The sequence below is a fragment of the Pseudophryne corroboree genome, chromosome 3 (assembly GCF_028390025.1).
Source record: "Pseudophryne corroboree isolate aPseCor3 chromosome 3, aPseCor3.hap2, whole genome shotgun sequence".
Classification (NCBI taxonomy): Eukaryota; Metazoa; Chordata; class Amphibia; order Anura; family Myobatrachidae; genus Pseudophryne; species Pseudophryne corroboree.
The window spans coordinates 345253009-345277447 of record NC_086446.1 but is presented as its reverse complement, the minus strand read 5'-3'; the positions used below and the strand labels follow the sequence as shown (position 1 = coordinate 345277447).

Here is a 24439-nt window from a genome sequence, read left to right as displayed (position 1 = left end):
TATTGTTCTCACTCCTCTTTTTCTTATGATTCTCAGCACCTTGGTTATGAGAGGAAGAGGAGGAAATACATAAACCGACTGGAACACCCACGGTGTCACTAGTGCGTCTACAGCTATCGCCTGAGGGTTCTCGACCTGGCGCAATACCTCTGTAGCTTTTTGTTGAGGCGGGATGCCATCATGTCCACCTGTAGCCGTTCCCACCGACTTGCAATCTGCGTGAAGACTTCTTGGTAAAGTCCCCACTCTCCCGGGTGGAGGTCGTGCCTGCTGAGGAAGTCTGCTTCCCAGTTGTCCACTCCCGAAATGAACACTGCTGACAGTTCTCTTACGTGATTCTCCGCCCAGCGAAGAATACTGGTGGCTTCCGCTATCGCCACCCTGCTCCTTGTGCCGCCTTGGCGGTTTACATGAGCCACTGCAGTGATGTTGTCTGACTGAATCAGCACCGATTGGTCGCGAATCAGGGTCTCCGCTTGACTTCGGGCGTTGTATATGGCCCTTAGTTCCAGGATATTGATGTGAAGGCAAGTCTCCTGACTTGACCACAGACCTTGGAAATTTCTTCCCTGTGCGACTGCCCCCCACCCTCGGAGGCTTGCATCCGTGGTCACAGGACCCAGTCCTGAATGCCGAATCTGCGGCCCTCGAGAAGGTGAGCACTCTGCAGCCACCACAGGAGAGACACCCTGGCCCTGGGGGGATGCATCTGTAGATGTGATCCGGACCACTTGTCCAACAGATCCCATTGAAAGGTCCTCGCATGGAACCTGCCGAAGGGAATGGCCTCGTATGATTCCACCATCTTTCCCAGGACTCACGTGCAGTGATGCACCGACACCTGTTTTGGTTTTAATAGGTCTCTGACCAGTGTCATGAGCTCCTGAGCCTTCTCCATCGGGAGATAAACCCTCTTCTGGTCTGTGTCCAGAATCATGCCCAGGAAGGGCAGACGAGTCGTAGGAATCAACTGCGACTTTGGAATATTTAGAATCCAGCCATGCTGTTGTAACACTTCCCGAGAGCGTGCTACGCTGATCAGCAACTGCTCTCTGGACCTCGCCTTTATGAGGAGATCGTCCAAGTATGGGATAATTGTGACCCCTCGCTTTCGCAGGAGCACCATAATTTCCGCCATTACCTTGGTAAATATTCTCGGTGCCGTGGAGAGACCAAACGGCAACGTCTGGAATTGGTAATGACAACCCTGTACCACAAATCTGAGGTACGCCTGATGAGGTGGATAAATGGGGACATGAAGGTATGCATCCTTTATGTCCAGAGACACCATAAAATCCCCCCCTTCCAGGCTTGCGATGACCGCTCTTGAGCGATTCCATCTTGAACTTGAACCTTTTCAGGTATATATTCAGGGATTTTAAATTAAATATGGGTCTGACCGAACCGTTCGGTTTCGGTACCACAAACATGGTCGAATAATAACCCTTTCCTTGTTGAAGGAGGGGAACCTTGACCACCACCTGCTGAAGATACAACTTGTGAATTGCAGCTAACACTATTTCCCTCTCTAAGGGGGAAGCTGGCAGGGCCGATTTGAGGTATCGGTGAGGGGGCATCTCTTCGAATTCCAGCTTGTATCCCTGAGACACAATCTCTATTGCCCAGGGATCCACCTGGGAGTGAACCCACTTGTGGCTGAAATTTCGGAGACGCGCCCCTACCGGGCCTAGCTCCGCCTGTGGAGCCCCAGCGTCATGCGGTGGATTTAGTGGAAGCCGGGGAGGACTTCTGTTCCTGGGAACTAGCTGTGTTGTGCAGCTTCTTTCCTCTGCCCCTGCCAAGAAAGGACGCACCTCGGACTTTCTTGCTTTTTTGTGATCGAAAGGACTGCATTTGGTAATACGGTGCTTTCTTAGGTTGTGAGGGAACATATGGCAAAAAATTTGACTTTCCAGCAGTAGCTGTGGAGACCAGGTCCGAGAGACCCTCCCCAGACAACTCCTCACCCTTGTAAGGTAAAACCGCCATTTGCCTTTTTGAGTCGGCATCGCCTGTCCATTGCCGAGTCCACAAGACCCTTCTGGCAGAAATCGACATTGCATTTATTCTAGAGCCCAGAAGGCTAAAGTCTCTTTGAGCATCTCTCATATATAGGACAGCGTCTTTTATATGCCCCAGGGCCATTAATATAGTATCCTTGTCCAAGGTATCAAGTTCCTCAGATAAGGTATCCGTCCATGCTGCTACAGCACTACACACCCAGGCCGACGCAATTGCCGGCCTTAGTAAGGTACCTGAATGTGTATAAATGGACTTCAGGGTACCCTCTTGCTTTCTATCCTCAGCATCTTTTAGGGTGGCCGTATCCTGTGACGGCAGGGCTACCCTCTTGGATAAGCGTGTTAGAGCTTTGTCCACCCTAGGGGAGGATTCCCAGCGTAACCTGTCCGTTGGCGGGAAAGGATACGCCATAAGCATCCGTTTGGAAATCTGCAGTTTTTTATCTGGAGATTCCCAAGCCTTTTCACATAACTCATTTAGCTCATGTCAAGGGGGAAAGGTCACCACCTGCCTTTTTTCCCCATACATATGAACCCTCTTGTCAGGGACTGGGGTTTCCTCTGTGATGTGCAACACATCCTTTATTGCTATAATCATACAACGGATGGCTTTAGCCAATTTAGGCTGTAACTTTGCATCATCGCAATCGACACTGGAGTCAGAATCCGTGTCGATAACTGTGTCAACAATTTGGGATAGTGGGTGCTTCTGAGACCCTGGCGGCCTCTGCGACATAGGATCAGGCATGGGCTGCGACCCCGACTGTCCTAAGGTTTCAGCTTTATCCAACCTTTTATGCAAGGAATTAACATTATAAAACCTTCCACATATCCATCCAATCAGGTGTCGGCGCCGTCGGCGGCGACCCCACATTCATTTGCTCCCGCTCTGCTTCCACATAGCCTTCCTCGTCAAACATGTCGACACAAGCGTACCGACACACCACACACACACACAGGGGATGCTCTTTTTGAAGACAGTTCCCCCACAAGGCCTTTTGGAGAGACAGAGAGAGAGTATGCCAGCACACACCCCAGCGCTATATGTCCCAGGAATCACACAGTAACTTAGTGTTAACCCAGGAGCTGCTGTATATAATGTTTTTGCGCCTAATTTATGTGCCCCCCCTTTCTTTTTACCCTCTTCTACCCTGAATCTGCAGGGGAGAGCCTGGGGAGCTTCCTCTCAGCGGAGCTGTGGAGAGAAAATGGCGCTGGTGAGTGCTGAGGAAGAAGCCCCGCCCCCTCAGCGGCGGGCTTCTGTCCCGCGTTTCTGTGTAAAATTATGGCGGGGGCTCATGCATATATACAGTGCCCAACTGTATATATGCCCAACTTTTGCCAAGAGGTCCTAATTGCTGCCCAGTGTTTACTTGCTGACTAATATATATATCCCACCCTTGTGGTTGTAACAAGATAATCAATATTACTCACTTCACCTATCAACTGTGATAACATTACGGTTGGTTGATTGGTTTGCTTACATACATACAGCAAATGTTAATAATTGCAGTATCAAAAAATATTGGCCTGAGATACTTATTCTAGTTTTGACTTATACAAGACATTGCTGGTGTTTAAGGAGAGATTCGAGTGATTCTTTAGTAAAAAAACAGATGTCACCGCTATGAAGACTCATAGACCCACACATTTTGTATCTTAACGTGTTCTAATTGAATTTCCTGTAACTATTTACAAACTGGAAAAGTTTTTTACCGCCTTTATTCAGGTAAACAGTTTCTAATCAAGCACTACTGACTTATAGTGCAGTATTTGTAATATATACCATTACTTGTCCATGTGGACTTATTTATGTGTAGAAAAGCACGTCAATTTAGAGGAAGAATAGCCCTCCATCAATCAGCCATTCATATAGCTTTATCCAGTGACAACCAGCGGAGCGCCACTTCTGCCAAGCCCCCTTTAACCACTTTGAATTACCGTATTATTGGCCATACTCCTTCCTAGTTAGAGGGGGCGATTGTACCAAAAAAAATGACTTCTGTGAATCCCATTGGACTCGCAAATGAAAAGCTTTAGCTAATTTTGGATTAAATAAACTGCTATGACTTTCCTTTTTTTAATGAACAATATTTTTATATTATATACTAACACTTTTTGACATAAACGAATTCTATCATTAATGATGCCTTCTACCAGAACATACCCCTAGTAACCAAGAGTATTGATGTTTACATTTAGGGTATTTTGTTACATGTAGCTATGTAAGTTATTAACATTTTTATAACCCTTACGAAATTTTTAGAATTAATTTTGAAGGGTATCCTTTATACAGGTTGAGTATCCCTTATACAAAATGCTTGGGACCAGAAGTATTTTGGATATTGGATTTTTCAGTATTTTGGAATAATTGCATACCATAATAAGATATCATGGCGATGGGACCCAAGTCTAAGCACAGAATGCATTTATGTTTCATATACACCTTATACACACAGCAGGAAGGTGATTTTAGCCAATATTTTCAATAACTTTATGCATTAAACAAAGTGTGCGTACATTCACACAATTCATTTATGTTTCAAAGACACCTTATACACACAGCCTGAAGGTCATTAAATACAATATTTTTAATAGCTTTGTGTATTAAACAAAGTTTGTGTACATTGAGCCATCAGAAAACAAAGGTTTCACTATCTCAGTCTCACTCAAAAAATTCCGTATTTCGGAATATTTGGATATGGGATACTCAATCTGTATTATGTTTTAGACTTAGAGAAGATTGCTTATGGGGTATATTCATTTAAAGTCGAAGGCTGCCGTCTGTCGAAAAGACGGCAGTTTTAGACTTTTTTTAGGTCAGAAGGGGTTCCGACCTATTCACTCTAACCCCAAATTATTTGACAAATTCGACTTGTCGAAAAGCACGTGGGTCGGCGGAATAGCTGCCGATCCGCGTGCTTGTGTCGACAGGTTTTGGCCTTCTTTTCGACCATTTCAATTCAACTTTAAAAAAAAAAAAGTCGAAGTGAGATGCGGGAGCAGAGGCGGGGAGAGCCGCGGGCAGCCAGACGGGGAGAGCAGCGCCGGAGGATGTATCACAGCCGCGTCCACCCGGCTCCAGCAAGCGGGACCTTGTTTGCTGGAGCCGGGTGGACGCTGCTGTGAGCAGCGGCTGTGATGCGGGGCCGGGGAGAGGCAGAGAGGGGGGGGGGAGAGCCGCACTACAGCAGTGCTGCTCTCCCCCCCGTCTGCCCGCGGCTCTCCCCCGGCATCTCAATTCGACTTTTTTTTTTTTTTTAAGTCAAATTGAGAATGCATTGAATAGCCGGTATCCGGACTCCAGGTCGACAGCACAAAGGTCGACACACCTTAGGTCAACGTCAATTGGTCGACACCTTAGGTCGACATGGACAAAAGGTCGACATGGACAAAAGGTCGACAGGAACAAGGTCAACATTTTGAACCTTTTCATACTTAACGATCCACGTGGACTACGATTGGAACGGTAAAGTGTGCCGAGCGAAGCGGTAGCGGAGCGAAGGCACCATGCCCGAAGCATGGCGAGCGAAGCGAGCCATGCGAGGGGACGCGGTGCACTAATTGGGGTTCCCGGTCACTCTACGAAGAAAACGACACCAAAAAAACTCATGTCGACCTTTTGTCCATGTCGACCTTGTTCCTGTCGACCTTTTGTCCATGTCGACCAATTGGTGTCGACCTAAGGTGTGTCGACCTTTGTGCTGTCGACCCTCAGTCCCAGACCCGAATAAGCCCAGGTAAGATCCCTTCTGACAAATGAATGTCGGAATGGATCCGACTGCAATTGAATATACCCCATATATGTAGAATACTTTTTTTGTACAGCAGCGCTGTATTCCGATACACTTAAGAGATGTTATAAAGTATCTAAATATTTAGGCCTAATAACATTAGGGCGACCAGCAATCTTCCCGATGGTCGGGTTGATTTCCCTTTGCCCTGGACAAGTGGAGATTGCCGATATACACTACATGATGGAGTGAACAATGGTACAATACCTTGATCCAACCTTCATTACACTGCACTGGGTCGCACACAATGGGGTATATGCAATTGCGGTCGAATTCCCGAAATTGGCGAAAAACGGGACTTTTTCGCCAAAAAAAAAAAAATAGTCAATGCAATTCAGTACTTTCCGTCAAAAAAACGGACTTTCAAAATTCGACTTTTTGAAATTCGACTTTTGTCAAATTCGACTTTTCTGCAATGATACAAGTGCTGCAATTCGACCAAAGTATATTCAATTGAAGTTTGGAAATTCGACAACAGTGCTTTTAGACAGTAAATTCGTCATTTTCAATCCGCCACACTTTGGTGGGTGAAACTAATAAAAAAATTTTAAAACATGATTTTTTTTTGGTGTTTTTTTTTATTGGTAATAGCATATCTATTTATATTAGAAGGGATTAGGTACTTGGTTTGTCTTTTTTGGAGGCACAAGTATTTTTTATATATTTTTAAAAATATTTTTTTTTATTTTTAGATGGAATGGTAAAATCCCGGTAAAAAATGGCGTGGGGTCCCCCCTCCAAAGCATAACCAGCCGGTCCTGGTTCTAAAAATCCGGGGGGGGGGGGGGGGAATGACAGGGGATCCCCCGTATCTTTAAAACCAGCACCGGGCTCTGCGCCTGGTGCAAAAAATACGGGGGACAAAAAGAGTAGGGGGTCCCCCGTATTTTATACACCAGCATCGGGCTCCACTAGCTGGACAGATAATGCCACAGCCGGGGGTCACTTTTATACAGCACCCTGCGGCCGTGGCATTAAATATCCAACTAGTCACCCCTGGCCGGGGTACCCTGGGGGAGTGGGGACCCCTTCAATCAAGGGGTGTCCCCCCAGCCACCCAAGGGCCAGGGGTGAAGCCCGAGGCTGTCCCCCCCATCCAAGGGCTGCGGATGGGAGGCTGATAGCCTTGAGAAAATGTAAAGAATATTGTTTTTTCCTGTAGTACTGCAAGTCCCAGCAAGCCTCCCCCGCAAGCTGGTACTTGGAGAACCACAAGTACCAGCATGCGGGAGAAAAACGGGCCCGCTGGTACCTGTAGTACTACTGGAAAAAAAATACCCAAATAAAAACAGGAGACACACACCTTGAGAGTAAAACTTTATTACACACCTGCCGACACACACATACTTACCTATGTTGACACGCCGACTGCCACGTCTCCTGATCCGACGATCCAGGGTACCTGTGAATAAAATTATACTCACCTCAATCCAGTGTCCAGATATAAATCCACGTACTTGGCAAAAAAACAAACCGCATTTACCCGAACCACGGACTGAAAGGGGTCCCTTGTTTACACATCAGACCCCTTTCCCCGAATGCCGGGACACCACGTGACTGCTGTCACCGAGGTCCCTTCAGCCAATCAGCGAGCGCAACGTCCTGGCACTCTGCTGATTGGCTGGACGTCTGAGCTGTCAGACAGCGCTTCGCAAAGCCTCTCCATTATACTCAATGGTGGGAACTTTGCGTCAGCGGTGAGGTCACCCGCGGTCAGCGGCTGACCGCGGGTAACCCCACCGCTGACGGCAAAGTTCCCACCATTGAAAGTAATGGAGGGAGCTGTGCGATGCGCTGTCTGAGGTCACACGCGCACAGCCAGCCAATCAGGTGAGCGCCACGGAAGTAGCGCTTCCTGATTGGCTGAAGGGACCTCAGAGACAGGAGTCACGTGGGGTCCCGGCACATTCGGGGAAAGGGGTCCCATGTGTCAACATGGGACCCCTTTCAGTCCGGCATGGTCGGGTATGTGTTTTCTTTTTTTAACAAGTACGTGGATTATCTCCCGGACACTGGATTAAGGTGAGTCTAATTTTTTTCACAGGTACCCCAGATCGTCGGAGACTGTGGCAGTCGGCGGGTCAACATAGGTAAGTATGTGTATGTCGGCAGTTGTGTAATAAAGTTTTACTATCAAGGTGTGTGTCTCCTGTTTTTATTTGGGTATTTTTTTTCCAGTAGTACTACAGGTACCAGCGGGCCCGTTTTTCTCCCGCATGCTGGTACTTGTGGTTCTCCAAGTACCAGCTTGCGGGGGAGGCTTGCTGGGACTTGTAGTACTACTGGAAAAAACAATATTCTTTCACATTTCTCAAGGCTATCAGCCTCCCATCCGCAGCCCTTGGATGGGGGGGGGACAGCCTCGGGCTTCACCCCTGGCCCTTGGGTGGCTGGGGGGACGGGACCCCTTGATTGAAGGGGTCCCCACTCCCCCAGGGTACCCCGGCCAGGGGTGACTAGTTGGATATTTAATGCCACGGCCGCAGGGCACTGTATAAAAGTGACCCCCGGCTATGGCATTATCTGTCCAGCTAGTGGAGCCCGATGCTGGTGTATAAAATACGGGGGACCCCTACTCTTTTTGTCCCCCGTATTTTTTGCACCAGGCGCAGAGCCCGGTGCTGGTTTTAAAAATACGCGGGATCCCTGTCAATTTTTCCCCCGGATTTTTAGAACCAGGACCAGCTCGAAGAGCCCGAGGCTGGTTATGCTTTGGAGGGGGGACCCCACGCCATTTTTTTTCGGGTTTTTCCCGTTTTTAAAAAACCGGATCAAAATCCGTCAAATCGGACGTTTTTCGGCCGCGGGACTGTCGAATCCGTTTTTTATTGCATATGGTCAATTTCGGCACCCACTTGCCGAAATTAGCCTGTCGAATTGTGTCGAGTTGAAAAACGGCCGATAATTTGCCGCGATTCGCCGCTAATTGCATATACCCCAATGGGTGAAATTCAATTGTTATATCGCACCCAATCTCCTGCCTGAAGTGATGGGAGATCGCAGGGCGAAATTAAATTGTCCCCTGTTTTTTGCGCATATTGTACTCTTAGCAGGCTAAACCAGACTAAACTATTGGGCACGACATGAACAGTCCTGCTTGGACACCCAAACGGGTCCCTTTTTTTGCCGTGAACAGTCCCGTTTGGTCCCCCAAACGGGGTCTCTTTTTTTGATCATTTCAGCTTGCCACCCCCACAGGTAGCGAGCAGAAATTATGATATTGCGCCCGTCGGCAGAAACATCTGAATAGCTACCGCGGGTGCAATCGTGGGCGGAGAGGGGGAAGCACATCTGAATTCCCCCCCCCCCCCCATATCTTCCGATTGGCTCTGTAGCGTGGCCAACCAGAAGACATCGCAAGCGACCCGCAGGAGCACGCAATTAAGGGTACACACTAGATGATGTAGACGATTTGTTGTTCCAATACAACAAATCGTCCCGATATCGTCCTAATGTAAACCTGGGTGCTAGAGACAGGCTCTCCTTTATGTGTAACATTGCACTGTCTTGTATTTACATCAAAACGGTGAGTGGCTGACGTGGTGTAAAATTACATCATCCCAATGTGTCCGGCAGCCGGCACATTGGTTACTTATGGTGTACATAGATATAAGGTAAGAAGATTTCTTTGTTTTGTATGGTTATCCTGAAAAAAAATATATATATATAGGATTTTAATACCTACCGGTAAATCCTTTTCTCCTAGTCCGTAGAGGATGCTGGGGACTCCAAAAGGACCATGGGGTATAGACGGGATCCACAGGAGACATGGGCACACTAAAAAGACTGACTGGGTGTAAACTGGCTCCTCCCTCTATGCCCCTCCTCCAGACCTCAGTTATAGGAACTGTGCCCAGGGGAGACGGACATTTCGAGGAAAGATTATTTTTTTTTTAAACTAATGGTGAGATACATACCAGATCACACCAAACACACCGTACAACTGGATTAGCAGGAATACCAGATAACTGTATGAACTAACAACAGCAACAAGCTGAATATAACTGATACACAACCTTTGTGTAACCGAAAACAAGTAGTATCAATACAACTGCAAGTAACAGTCCGCACTGGGATGGGCGCCCAGCATCCTCTAGGGACTAGGAGAAAAGGATTTACCGGTAGGTATTAAAATCCTATTTTCTCGTACGTCCTAGAGGATGCTGGGGACTCCGAAAGGACCATGGGGTCTATACCAAAGCTCCAGACCGGGAGGGAGAGTGCGGACGACTCTGCAGCACCGATTGAGCAAATATAAGGTCCTCATCAGCCAGGGTATCAAACTTGTAGAACTTAGCAAAAGTGTTTGAACCCAACCACGTAGCTGCTCGGCGAAGTTGAAGTGCCGAGACCCCTCGGGCAGCCGCCCAAGATAAGCCCACCATCCTGGTAGAATGGGCCTTCACTGACTTCGGCAACCGCAATCCAGCCGTAGAATGAGCGTGCTGAATCGTATTACAAATCCAGCGTGCAATAGTCTGCTTGGAAGCAGGATTTCCAATCTTGTTGGAAGCATACAGGACAAACAGAGCCTCCGTTTTCCTAACAAGAGCCATTCTGGCGACATAAATTTTCAAAGCTCTCACGACATCAAGAGATCTTGGCACCGTCACGGCATCCGTAGCCACAGGCACCACAATAGGTTGATTAATGTGAAACGAAGACACCACCTTCAGCAGAAATTGTTGACGAGTCCTCAATTCTGCTCTATCCACATGAAAAATCAAATATGGGCTCTTGTGAGAAAACGCCGCCAATTCTGACACTCGTCTGGCCAAAAGCATGACCACTTTCCAAGTGAGAAACTTTAACTCAACCTTTCGCAAAGGTTCAAACCAGTGAGACATAAGAAACTGTAACACCACTTCAAGATCCCACGGTGCCACGGGTGGCACAAATGGAGGATGGATATGCAGCACTCCCTTCACGAAAGTTTGAACCTCAGGAAGGGCGGCCAATTCTTTTTGAAAGAAAATAGATAAAGCCGAAATCTGCACTTTGATGGAACCCAATTTCAGGCCTGCATCCACGCCTGCCTGCAAAAAATGGAGGAAACGACCCAAGTGAAATTCCTCCACAGGAGCAGTTTTGGTTTCACACCACGACACATATTTTCTCCAAATACGGTGATAATGTTTTGCCGTGACCTCCTTTCTAGCCTTAAGGAGAGTGGGGATGACTTCCCTGGGAATACCTTTACGAGCTAGGATTTGGCGTTCAACCTCCACGCCGTCAAACGTAGCCGCGGTAAGTCCGGAAACATGCATGGCCCCTGCAGTAACAGGTCCTCTCTTAGAGGAAGCGGCCAAGGATCTTCTATGAGCAATTCCTGAAGATCCGGATACCAGGCCCTCCGTGGCCAATCTGGAACGACGAGTATTGCTTGAACCCTTGTTCGTCTTATGATCAACACTCTTGGAATGAGAGGAAGTGGAGGGAACACATATACCGACTGAAACACCCATGGAGTTACCAGGGCGTCCACTGCACTGGTTTGGGGGTCTCTTGACCTGGAACAATACCTCGGAAGCTTCTTGTTGAGGCGAGACGCCATCATGTCTATTTGAGGGATTCCCCAACACCTTTTTACTTCTGCAAACACCTCTGGATGAAGGGCCCACTCTCCTGGATGGAGATCGTGTCTGCTGAGAAAGTCTGCTTCCCAGTTGTCCATGCCCGGAAGGAAAACTGCTGACAGAGCGCTTACGTGTTGTTCCGCCCAGCGGAGAACTCTTGTGGCCTCCGCCATCGCCGCTCTTTGTTCCGCCCTGGCGGTTTACGTACGCCTTCACTGTTATGTTGTCCGACTGGATCAGGACAGGTAGACCTTGAAGAAGGTTCTTCGCTTGCAGAAGACCGTTGTAAATGGCTCTTAACTCCAGAACATTTATGTGGAGACAAGATTCCTGGCTTGACCATTTTCCCTGGAAACTTCTTCCTTGTGTGACTGCACCCCAGCCTCAGAGACTTGCATCCGTGGTCAGCAGGACCCAATCCTGGATTCCGAATCTGCGTCCCTCTAGAAGGTGAGAACTTTGCAGCCACCACAGGAGAGAAATTCTGGTCCTGGAAGATAGACTTATTTTCCGGTGCATGTGCAGGTGAGACCCGGACCATTTGTTCAGCAGATCCCACTGAAACACCCGGGTATGAAACCTGCCAAACGGAATGGCTTCGTAAGCCGCAACCATCTTCCCTAGCACTCGAGTGCATTGATGAATCGACACTCTTGCCGGTTTCAGAATCTCCTTGACCATGGTCTGGATTTCCAGAGCTTTTTCCGCCGGAAGAAAAACTCAGCCGTTCCGTGTCTAGGATCATGCCCAAGAAGGGCAGCCGAGTTGTCGGAATCAACTGAGACTTTGGCAAATTGAGAATCCAACCATGATGTTGCAGAACCATCAGGGAGAGTTCCACGCTTCTTAGCAACTGCTCTTTTGATCTCGCCTTTATCATTTCCGCCATCACCTTGGTGAAGACCCTCGGGGCCGTGGAAAGCCCAAACGGCAACGTCTGAAATTGGTAATGACAATCCTGCACCGCAAATCTTAGGAAGGTTTGATGAGGAGGATATATCGGGACATGTAAGTAGGCATCCTTTATGTCGACTGACGCCATAAAATCCCCCCCTTCTAAGCTGGAAATCACAGCTCGAAGAGATTCCATCTTGAACTTGAAAGTTTTCAAGTATGGATTGAGGGATTTTAGGTTCAGAATCGGTCTGACCAAGCCGTCCGGCTTCGGCACGACAAAGAGGCTGGAATAGAAACCTTCCCCCCACTGGGACGGGGGAACCGGGACAATGACCCTCTGTTGACACAGCTTTTGTATCGCAGCGTTTACTACTTTTCTTTCTGGAAGAGAAACTGGCAAGGCCGATTTGAAAAAGTGGCGGGGGGGGCGTCTCCTGAAACTCCAGTTTGTACCCTTGGGACACTATGTCTAAGACCCAAGGATCCAGGGCCGATTGAAACCGGACCTGACAGAAGATTCGGAGACGGCCCCCCTACCGGCACGGACTCCCGTAGGGAAGCCCCAGCGTCATGCGGTGGACTTGGCAGAGGCGGGGTAGGACTTTTGATCCAAGGCGCCAGACACAGCAGGCGACCTTTTTCCCCTTCCTCTACCCTTTGAAGCGAGGAAGGACGAGCCCCTTCCTTTTTTGTATTTATTGGGCTGAAAGGACTGCATCTGAGAATGGGGCGCCTTTTTCTGTTGTGCGGGAACATAAGGAAGAAAAGATGACTTACCAGCAGTAGCGGTAGACACCAGGTCAGCAAGGCCGTCACCAAACAAAACACTACCTTTAAAAGGGAGAGCTTCCATAGCTTTCTTGGAGTCGGCATCTGCATTCCATTGATGAATCCACAGCGCCCTTCTGGCCGAGACCGCCATGGCATTGGCCCTTGATCCCAAGAGGCCAATATCCCTCGCAGCATCCTTTTGGTTATATCAAGGACGCTGCAGATTACCTAGAGTCAAAAGAATGTTATCCTTATCAAGGGTATCCATATCAGAAGCTAAATTATCAGCCCACTTAGAAATAGCACTACTCACCCACGCCGACGCCACAGCAGGCCTGAGTAGTGCACCAGTAGTAACGAAAATGGCCTTTAACGTCGTCTCCTGCTTGCGATCCGCCGGATCCTTGAGGGCAGCCGTGTCAGGAGACGGAAGCGCCACCTTCTTGGACAGTCGGGACAGAGCCTTGTCCACGTTGGGTGACGACTCCCATTTCTCCCTGTCGTCAGAGGGGAAAGGATATGCCATAAAAATTCTCTTGGGAATCTGCCGCCTTTTGTCAGGCGACTCCCAAGCCTTTTCACAAAGAGCGTTCAGTTCATGAGAGGGGAGAAACTTCACCTCAGGCTTTTTCCCTTTAAATAAACAAACCCTTGTATCTGGAACCGGAAGTTCCTCAGAAATATGTAAAACATCTTTAATAGCCACAATCATGTACGGAATACTCTTAACCACCCTCGGATGTAAAGTGGCGTCATTGAAGTCGACACTGGAATCAGAGTCTGTGTCGGTATCTGTATCTGCCATCTGGGTAAATGAACGTTTTTGTGACCCTGAGAGGGTCTGCACCTGAGACAAAGCGTCCTCCATGGATTTTCTCCATGTTTGAGTCTGAGAATCAGATTTATCCAGCCTCTTAGACAATAATGCCACATTTGCATTCAAGGTACTCAACATATTTACCCAATCAGCAGTCGGCTGTGCCGACAGAGTCATTACCAAATCTTTCTCCGTGCCCCCAGTAACTTCCTCCGGGGAGGAACACTCAGCCTCAGACACGTCGACACACAGTACCGACACACCCACACTCACACCGGCCAAATAGGGGACAGACCCACAGGGAAGCCTGTAGAGAGAACACAGAGGGAGTATGCCAGCTCACACCCCAGCGCCCATATACTACTAAAGAAATAATATATGATGGCTGCGCTGTAATTTACACATATATAGCACCAAATTGCATGTGCTCCCCAGATACTTGTAAGGAGAGTGAAGGTCCGGGCCAGCGTCTCTGCAACGGTCTGTGAAGAGATAAAATGGCGCTGGTAAACTGTGCAGCTAAACCCCGCCCCTTCCCGGCGCACTGTAGTCCCGCTTAAATTAAAAAAAAAATAAGAATTTACTCACCGGTAATTCTATTTCTCGTAGTCCGTAGTGGATGCTGGGAACTCCGTAAGGACCATGGGGAATAGCGGGCTCCGAAGGAGGCTGGGCACTCTAGAAAGATTTAGGACTACCTGGTGTGCACTGGCTCCTCCCACTATGACCCTCCTCCAAGCCTCAGTTAGGACACCGTGCCCGGACGAGCAGACATAATAAGGAAGGATTTAGAATCCCGGGTAAGACTCTTACCAGCCACACCAATCACACCGTACAACTCGTGATACTATATCCAGTTTGACAGTATGAAAACAACTATTTACAAGTATTGCAGACAATCCGCACTTGGGATGGGCGCCCAGCATCCACTACGGACTACGAGAAATAGAATTACCGGTGAGTAAATTCTTATTTTCTCTAACGTCCTAGTGGATGCTGGGAACTCCGTAAGGACCATGGGGATTATACCAAAGCTCCCAAACGGGCGGGAGAGTGCGGATGACTCTGTAGCATCGAATGAGAGAACTCCAGGTCCTCCTCAGCCAGGGTATCAAATTTGTAGAATTTTGCAAATGTGTTTGCCCCTGACCAAGTAGCTGCTCGGCAAAGTTGTAAAGCCGAGACCCCTCGGGCAGCCGCCCAAGATGAGCCCACCTTCCTTGTGGAATGGGCATTTACAGATTTTGGCTGTGGCATGCCTGCCACAGAATGTGCAAGCTGAATTGTACTACAAATCCAGCGAGCAATAGACTGCTTAGAAGCAGGAGCACCCAGCTTGTTGGGTGCATACAGGATAAACAGCGAGTCAGATTTTCTGACTCCAGCCGTCCTGGAAACATATATTTTCAGGGCCCTGACAACGTCTAGCAACTTGGAGTCCTCCAAATCCTTAGTAGCCGCAGGCACCACAATAGGCTGGTTCAGGTGAAACGCTGACACCACCTTAGGGAGAAACTGGGGACGAGTCCTCAATTCTGCCCTATCCATATGGAAAATCAGATAAGGGCTTTTACATGATAAAGCCGCCAATTCTGACTCTCGCCTGGCTGAAGCCAGGGCCAATAACATGACCACTTTCCACGTGAGATATTTCAGATCCACGGTTTTTAGTGGCTCAAACCAATGTGATTTTAAGAAACTCAACATCACGTTGAGATCCCAAGGTGCCACAGGAGGCACAAATGGGGGCTGAATATGCAGCACTCCTTTCACAAATGTCTGAACTTCAGGTACTGAAGCTAGTTCTTTTTGAAAGAAAATCGACAGAGCCGAGATCTGTACTTTAATGGAGCCTAGTTTTAGGTCCATATTCACTCCTGCTTGCAGGAAATGCAGAAATCGACCTAGTTGAAATTCCTCTGTTGGGGCCTTTTTGGCCTCGCACCATGCAACATATTTCCGCCATATGCGGTGATAATGCTTTGCCGTAACATCTTTCCTGGCCTTAATAAGCGTAGGAATGACTTCTTCCGGAATACCCTTTTCTTTTAGGATCCGGTGTTCAACCGCCATGCCGTCAAACGCAGCCGCGGTAAGACTTGGAACAGACAGGGCCCCTGTTGTAGCAGGTCCTGTCTGAGCGGTAGAGGCCACGGGTCCTCTGAGAGCATCTCTTGAAGTTCCGGGTACCACGCTCGTCTTGGCCAATCCGGAACCACGAGAATGGTGTTTACTCCTCACTTTCTTATTATTCTCAATACCTTTGGTATGAGAGGCAGAGGAGGGAACACAAAAACCGACTGGTACACCCACGGTGTCACTAGAGCGTCCACAGCTATCGCCTGAGGGTCCCTTGACCTGGCGCAATATCTTTTTAACTTTTTGTTGAGGCGGGACGCCATCATGTCCACCTGTGGTTTTTCCCAACGGTTTACCAGCATCTGGAAGACTTCTGGATGAAGTCCCCCACTCTCCCGGGTGGAGGTCGTGTCTGCTGAGGAAGTCTGCTTCCCAGTTGTCCACTCCCGGAATGAACACTGCTGACAGTGCTAGTACATGATTCTCCGCCCATCGGAGAATTCTTGTGGCTTCCGCCATCGCCATCCTGCTTCTTGTGCCGCCCTGTCGATTTACATGGGCGACTGCCGTGATGTTGTCTGGCTGGATCAGCACCGGCTGGTGTAGGAGCAGGGATTTTGCTTGACTTAGGGCATTGTAGATGGCCCTTAGTTCCAGAATATTTATGTAAAGGGAAGTCTCCTGACTCGACCATAGTCCTTGGAAGTTTCTTCCCTGTGTGACTGCCCCCCAGCCTCGAAGGCTGGCATCCGTGGTCACCAGGACCCAGTCCTGTATGCCGAACCTGCGGCCCTCTAGAAGATGGGCACTTTGCAGCCACCACAGTAGCGACACCCTGGTTCTTGGAGACAGGGTTATCAAGCGATGCATTTGAAGATGCGATCCGGACCACTGGTCCAACAGGTCCCACTGAAAGATTCTGGCATGGAACCTGCCGAAGGGAATTGCTTCGTAAGAAGCCACCATCTTTCCCAGGACCCGCGTGCAGCGATGCACTGATACCTGTTTTGGTTTCAGGAGGTCTCTGACTAGAGATGACAACTCCCTGGCTTTCTCCTCCGGGAGAAACACTTTTTTCTGGACTGTATCCAGAATCATACCCAGGAACAGTAGCCGTGTTGTCGGAACCAGCTGTGACTTTGGGATATTCAGAATCCAGCCATGCTGGTGCAGCACATCCTGGGATAGTGCTACTCCCACCAACAACTGTTCCTTGGACCTCGCTTTTATTAGGAGATCGTCCAAGTACGGGATAATTAAAACTCCCTTTCTTCGAAGGAGTATCATCATTTCCGCCATAACCTTGGTAAATACCCTCGGTGCCGTGGACAGTCCAAACGGCAGCGTCTGGAATTGGTAATGGCAATCCTGTACCACAAATCTGAGGTACTCCTGGTGAGGATGGTAAATGGGGACATGCAAGTAAGCATCCTTGATGTCCAGGGATACCATGTAATCCCCCTCGTCCAGGCTTGCAATAACCGCCCTGAGCGATTCCATCTTGAACTTGAATTTCTTTATGTATGTGTTCAAGGATTTCAAATTTAGAATGGGTCTCACCGAACCGTCCGGTTTCGGTACCACAAATAGTGTGGAATAATAACCCCGGCCTTGTTGAAGTAGGGGTACCTTGATTATCACCTGCTGAGAATACAGCTTGTGAATTGCCGTTAGCACCGCCTCCCTGTCTGAGGGAGCAATTGGCAAAGCAGATTTTAGGAACCGGTGGGGTGGGGACGCCTCGAATTCCAGCTTGTACCCCTGAGATACTATTTGCAGGATCCAGGGATCCACCTGTGAGCGAACCCACTGATCGCTGAAATTTTTGAGGCGACCCCCCACCGTACCTGGCTCCGCCTGTGGAGCCCCACCGTCATGCAGCGGACTTGGAAGAAGAAGCGGGGGAGGACTTTTGCTCCTGGGAACCTGCTGTTTGTTGCAGCCTTTTTCCCCTACCTCTGCCTCTGGACAGAAAAGACCCGCCTTTTCCACGCCTGTTTTTCTGGGTCCGAAAGGACTGAACCTGATAAAACGGCGCCTTCTTAGGCTGTGAGGGGACATGGGGTAAAAATGCTGACTTCCCAGACGTTGCTGTGGAAACTAGGTCCGAGAGACCATCCCCAAATAATTCCTCACCCTTATATGGCAACACTTCCATGTGCTTTTTAGAATCTGCATCTCCTGTCCACTGGCGAGTCCATAAGCCTCTCCTAGCAGAAATGGACAATGCACTTACTTTAGATGCCAGTCGGCAGATTTCCCTCTGTGCATCTCTCATATATAAGACTGAGTCTTTTATATGGTCTATGGTTAACAGGATCGTGTCTCTGTCTAATGTGTCAATATTTTCTGACAGTTTATCTGACCAAGCAGCGGCAGCACTGCACATCCAAGCTGACGCAATAGCTGGCCTAAGTATAATGCCTGTGTGTGTATATACAGACTTCAGGATCGCCTCCTGCTTTCTATCAGCAGGTTCCTTGAGGGCGGCCGTATCCGGAGACGGTAGTGCCACCTTTTTAGACAAACGTGTGAGCGCTTTATCCACTCTAGGGGGTGTTTCCCCAACGTGACCTATCCTCTGGCGGGAAAGGGAACGCCATTACTACCTTCTTAGGAATTACCAATTTTTTATCAGGGAAAGCCCACGCTTCTTCACACACTTCATTTAATTCATCTGATGTTATCCAAACATAATACCCTTTTTAGTGGTACCAGTAGTTATATCAGAAATGTTTAACACCTCTTTCATTGCCTCAATCATACAGTGAATGGCCTTAGTGGGCATCAGGTTTGACTCATCGTCGTCGACACTGGTGTCAGTATCAGTGTCGACATCTGGGTCTGCTTGAGGTAGCGGGCGTTTTAGAGCCCCTGACGACCCATGCGACGCCTGGGCAGGCACGAGCTGAGAAGTCGGCTGTCCCACATTTGGCATGTCGTCGATTTTCTTATATAAGGAGTCTATACGTGCACTCATTACTTTCCATAAGCCCATCCACTCAGGTGTCTGCCCCGCAGGGGGTGACATCCCTTCTAAAGGCATCTGCTCCGCCTCCACATCATTATCCTCATCAAACATGTCGACACAGCCGTACCGACACAACGCACACACACAAGGAATGCTCCGAATGAGGACAGGACCCACAAAAGCCCTTTGGGGGGACAGAGTGAGAGTATGCCAGCACACACCAGAGCGCTATATAATGCAGGGACTAACTGAGTTATGTCCCCTATAGCTGCTTTTTATATTATATATGTATTGCGCCCAAATTTAGTGCCCCCTCTCTGTTTTTACCCTGTTCTGAAGTGTAGACTGCAGGGGAGAGCCAGGGAGCTTCCTTCCAGCGGATCTGTGAAGGAGAAATGGCGCCAGTGTGTCTGAGGGAGATAGCTCCGCCCCTTTTCCGCGGCCTATTCTCCCGCTTTTTTCTGGATTCTGGCAGGGGAATTTACCACATATATAGCCTCTAGGGCTATATATTGTGGTATTTTTGCCAGCCAAGGTGTTTTTATTGCAGCTCAGGGCGCCCCCCCCCAAGCGCCCTGCACCCTCAGTGACCGGAGTGTGAAGTGTGCATGAGGAGCAATGGCGCACAGCTGCAGTGCTGTGCGCTACCTTGGTGAAGACTGATGTCTTCTGCCGCCGTTTTTCCGGACCTCTTCTTGCTTCTGGCTCTGTAAGGGGGACGGCGGCGCGGCTCCGGGACCGAACACCAAGGACAGGGCCTGCGGTCGATCCCTCTGGAGCTAATGGTGTCCAGTAGCCTAAGAAGCCCAATCCGGCTGCAAGCAGGCGAGTTCGCTTCTTCTCCCCTTAGTCCCTCGCTGCAGTGAGCCTGTTGCCAGCAGGTCTCACTGAAAATAAAAAACCTAAAACTATACTTTCTTTCTAAGGGCTCAGGAGAGCCCCTAGTGTGCATCCAACCTCGGCCGGGCACGAAATCTAACTGAGGCTTGGAGGAGGGTCATAGTGGGAGGAGCCAGTGCACACCAGGTAGTCCTAAATCTTTCTAGAGTGCCCAGCCTCCTTCGGAGCCCGCTATTCCCCATGGTCCTTACGGAGTTCCCAGCATCCACTAGGACGTTAGAGAAATTATACTGGCGGAGGGATCGTACACGGTGCCCGGGCACCGAATATGTCTCTTTTGACAGTGAAAAAGACCCTCAGTAACTTGCTGCCCAGGGCGCTCCCCCCCAGCGCCCTGCACCCTGTAAGTGCCGTTGGTGTGTGGAAGCATGGAGCGCAGCGCGACCGCTGCGCTGTACCTCCAGTACTGAAGTCTTCTGCCATCACTGAAGTCTTCTGTTCTTCTAATACTCACCCGGCTTCTTACTTCTGGCTTCTGTGAGGGGGGTGACGGTGCGGCTCCGGGAACAAGCAGCTAGGCGCACCAAGTGATCGAACTCTCTGGAGCTAATTGTGTCCAGTAGCCTAAGAAGCAGCGCCCTTAACTAAGAAGAAGTAGGTCTGACTTCTCTCCCCTAAGTCCCACGATGCAGGGAGCCTGTAGCCAGCAGGTCTCCCTGAAAATAAAAAACCTAACAAAGTCTTTCCAGAGAAACTCAGTAGAGCTCCCCTAGTGTGTGTCCAGTCACTCCTGGGTGTATATAGATATATACATATCTATATACTCATTTGTACACTGTACAGGTTACAGAGGCTGTTATGGTGCCCTACTTTAACCCCCTCACAGGCTTAAAAGCCTGAGCTGTCTGCTGCCTAAACTGCAGCTTAGTTATTGGGGCCTCCCTGCGGGCATTCCTCCCCCCCTCTCTCTCCCCGATCTCTGTCTGCAGCCCCGGACCGCGGCAGCAATGAGAGCGGCTTGAGCGCAGAGATGGGGAGCGGATCAAAGAGTGTGCCGCGGCAGCAAGGAGAGCTGACCGTGGCCCACTCTCTCCTCCAGAGGCGCTGGGAACAGTGGGAGGGAAGAGGGATCTGCCCCCCTGTGCGGCCGCCTGAGAACCAGGGAGTGGTGAGCGTCCCTGCGGCAGTGCCGGGGACCGCTTGCTGGCTCCCCTCTGCAAGCGCCCAGCGGCGCCGGATCATCACACTGGCCGGCGGTTAGGGAGCGGCGGCTAGAGCGGGCGGCTAGGGCGCGACGAGTGGCAGGCAGCAGGGGTTGTATAAGAAACACATAATACATTGTATAAATACAATACAGTCCCCACATAGTGACCCTGCATAGTAATAGAAAGTGAGTTAGCGGCGGCAGTGAGAGCTGCCTAACCGCTCAGTACCTGCACCACCCGTGGAGGCCATGACGGGGCTTCTCTGCCAAGCTCCGTCCTGCTTCCTTGTGCAGCCGGAAGCTGCAGTCAGCTCTGCTGATTTTTGTCAATGGCGGGGCTCCTTTTATGAGCACCGGCAGACCATCTGCTGCCCTTCTGCAGCACCAACGATCCCGGACCCGAGCTTCTCTGATAAGCTGGGAAGGGATCGGGTAGAAAAAATTAAAAATAATCTTGTTTGAAGAGTCTAAGGACATTCTGTCCACTTGTACCTTCTGACTAGAGGCACAGAAAAATACTGAAGTCTCTATGGGAGTATGGAGGGGGTGACCAGTTACTAATTTAAATATTTAAATGTGCCATTCCCGGCTACGCCCTGTCCATAGCCCAAGAGTACTCCAGTGACCCCTAGTGGATGAAAAAGAAATAACTTTTTACAATGTACAGCCTTGCATTTTAGACTAAAAAAAAACAAAACACAGCATGATAATGTCACTGGTTGTTTTGTAAGATGCACTGCATACAAACATCTCGCAGTGATAGTCCACAAAAACAAAAAAAAAATCACATCAAAAGGTTTTTGAGGCGATGTAGTGCAATCTTTTAGTTATTATAGGCTGAACAATGTTTTGTTAAACTTTGAATAGTATAGGTTTCTGCTCTGAATATAACCTTTAATGCCTCACTTACCTGAGCTACTGGCCATGGGCTGATGGGGTGGCATACTCTCCGAGGGTGGTCGGCGGTAATTGGTACCATCTTCTGAACTTCTGCGCTCTAGTTCCCCTCCTTCAATGGATGGATTGCCCATTCGGCTCTTCTCAAAATCTTCATGATATTTAATCTACAAGAGGAAAACATCTTTGAAATGACCAAATATAAGGCAAACAAGTTCTCATTGTGGCTTTAGCAGATTTACAGTTGCCACATCATTGAGGGTAATAAAAGTACGATTGTAAAAATTTGTACCACAAGAGTCTTCCATGGTTTATTTACAATGGCACACTTATACCCACAGTCCCCGTATAGAACACTACAGTGAGGGCCCTAAATCACTATAACATGAGAGGGGCCATATTATATATATATATATATATATATATATATATATATATATATATATATATATATATATATATATTGTATTATGCAGTTTCAGAGCACGGAGAGTAAACAGCAGACAAAAGTTAAGAAAACAGGGCAGGTAATTAACATTTAGAGGGATTAGCATGCCATATGAAAGGGGTACCTGAAAGAAATGAAACCGCAGTCATACAATCAGGTGCCATATTAGGTATAAAAGGCCAAACAGCTGGGATGTTTCATTCCTCAAGCACTGAAAACTTTCTACTCTGAAAAAGTGATAACCGGTGGTTCTTTCATGTGTGTCCCAAAGAAAATGCTACTATTTGAGGGTCGACTTTTCAACAGCACTTAAGAAAAACTCTACCGGTCTGTATAATCACTGCTAAGTAATCCTTTGGTAAATACAGGCTTTGCAGTGGATACAGGTAATTCGCAATTAAGAAAGAAGCTATAACACCTAGCGGAGGGATGCAGAATACTCACATTACTAATCTGATCTTGCGTCTTCTTAATTCTCTGCAGCTCAGGAGTATCAGCCACAACACTGAATCCCTTGCCTTTATTCTTTTCAAAGTCTTCCTTGTAACGAATCTGAGGTCAAAGACAATGTAATAATATTATTTTTGTTTTACACTTAGTTAATGCCCAACTACATTACAGATGACCTCCTATACAGCCATTACAAGTTGTATCGACACAATTTATCATTGCCATAAGTAAAAATAATGGATCACGAGTATATAAGGTGTTGTTGCAGCCAGGCAGTGAGGACCCCAATTCTTGTTTAAGAAGTTTTAGGTTCTCATAGGATTTTAGTTTTTTTTCTAAAATGAAGGCTGGGACATATATGACGTTTCACACCCATCCTTGTAACATCATAAAAATCAACTCCAGCACTTGACCTATAATCATATGTTTAAATAAGATTTTAAACCTACCGGTAAATCTTTTTCTCGTAGTCCATAGAGGATGCTGGGACTCCGTAAGGACCATGGGGATAGACGGGCTCCGCAGGAGACATGGGCACTTTAAGAAAGACTTTGGATCTGGGTGTGCACTGGCTCCTCCCTCTATGCCCCTCCTCCAGACCTCAGTTAGAGAAACTGTGCCCAGAGGAGACGGACAGTACGAGGAAAGGATTTTTGTTAATCCAAGGGCAAGATTCATACCAGCCACACCAATCACACCGTATAACTTATGATAAACTATCCAGTTAACAGTATGAAAACGACATAGCATCAGTCCAAGACCGATGAGACTATAACATAACCCTTATGTAAGCAAAACTATATACAAGTCTTGCAGAAGAAGTCCGCACTTGGGACAGACGCCCAGCATCCTCTACGGACTACGAGAAAAAGATTTACCGGTAGGTTTAAAATCTTATTTTCTCTAATGTCCTAGAGGATGCTGGGACTCCGTAAGGACCATGGGGATTATACCAAAGCTCCCAAACGGGCAGGAGAGTGCGGATGACTCTGCAGCACCAATTGAGTAAACAGGAGGTCCTCCTCAGCCGGGGTATCAAACTTATAGAACTTTGCAAAGGTGTTGGACCCCGACCAAGTAGCAGCTCGGCACAGCTGTAGTGCCGAGACCCCTCGGGCAGCCGCCCAAGATGAGCCCACCTTCCTAGTGGAATGGGCCTTAATCAATTTTGGTAACGGCAATCCTGCCGTAGAATGCGCCTGCTGAATCATGTTACAGATCCAGCGAGCAATAGTCTTTGAAGCAGGGTCGCCAACCTTGTTGGCTGCATACAGGACAAACAGTGCTTCTGTTTTTCTGATCCTAGTCGTTCTGGCCACGTCAATTTTCAAAGCCCTGACCACATCAAGGGACTCGGAATCCTCCAAGTCACGTGTAGCCACAGGCACGACAATAGGTTGGTTCATATGAAAGGATGAGACCACCTTAGGTAGGAATTGAGGACGGGTCCGCAATTCCGCTCTATCCATATGGAAAACCAGATAGGGGCTTTTATGTGACAAAGCCGCTAATTCCGAAACTCGCCTAGCCGATGCCAAGGCTAACAACATGACCACCTTCCAATTGAGATACTTCAACTCCACTGTTCTAAGTGGTTCAAACCAATGTGACTTAAGGAAACGTAACACCACGTTAAGGTCCCATGGCGCCACCGGAGGTAAAAAAAGAAGGCTG

General features: G+C 48.4%; 1 protein-coding gene across 1 annotated transcript in view; it reads right to left on the bottom strand.

Moving 5' to 3' along the window:
* Positions 1 to 24439, bottom strand: part of LASP1 (LIM and SH3 protein 1) — a 202835-nt gene that overhangs the window by 23950 nt on the left and 154446 nt on the right. Inside the window, exons 4-5 of the mRNA XM_063959703.1 lie at positions 22760 to 22867; positions 21881 to 22034 (exon numbers count right to left, since the gene is read on the bottom strand). Of these exons, the coding sequence (XP_063815773.1) occupies positions 21881 to 22034; positions 22760 to 22867 (262 nt within the window). The remainder of the gene's footprint in view (positions 1 to 21880; positions 22035 to 22759; positions 22868 to 24439) is intronic.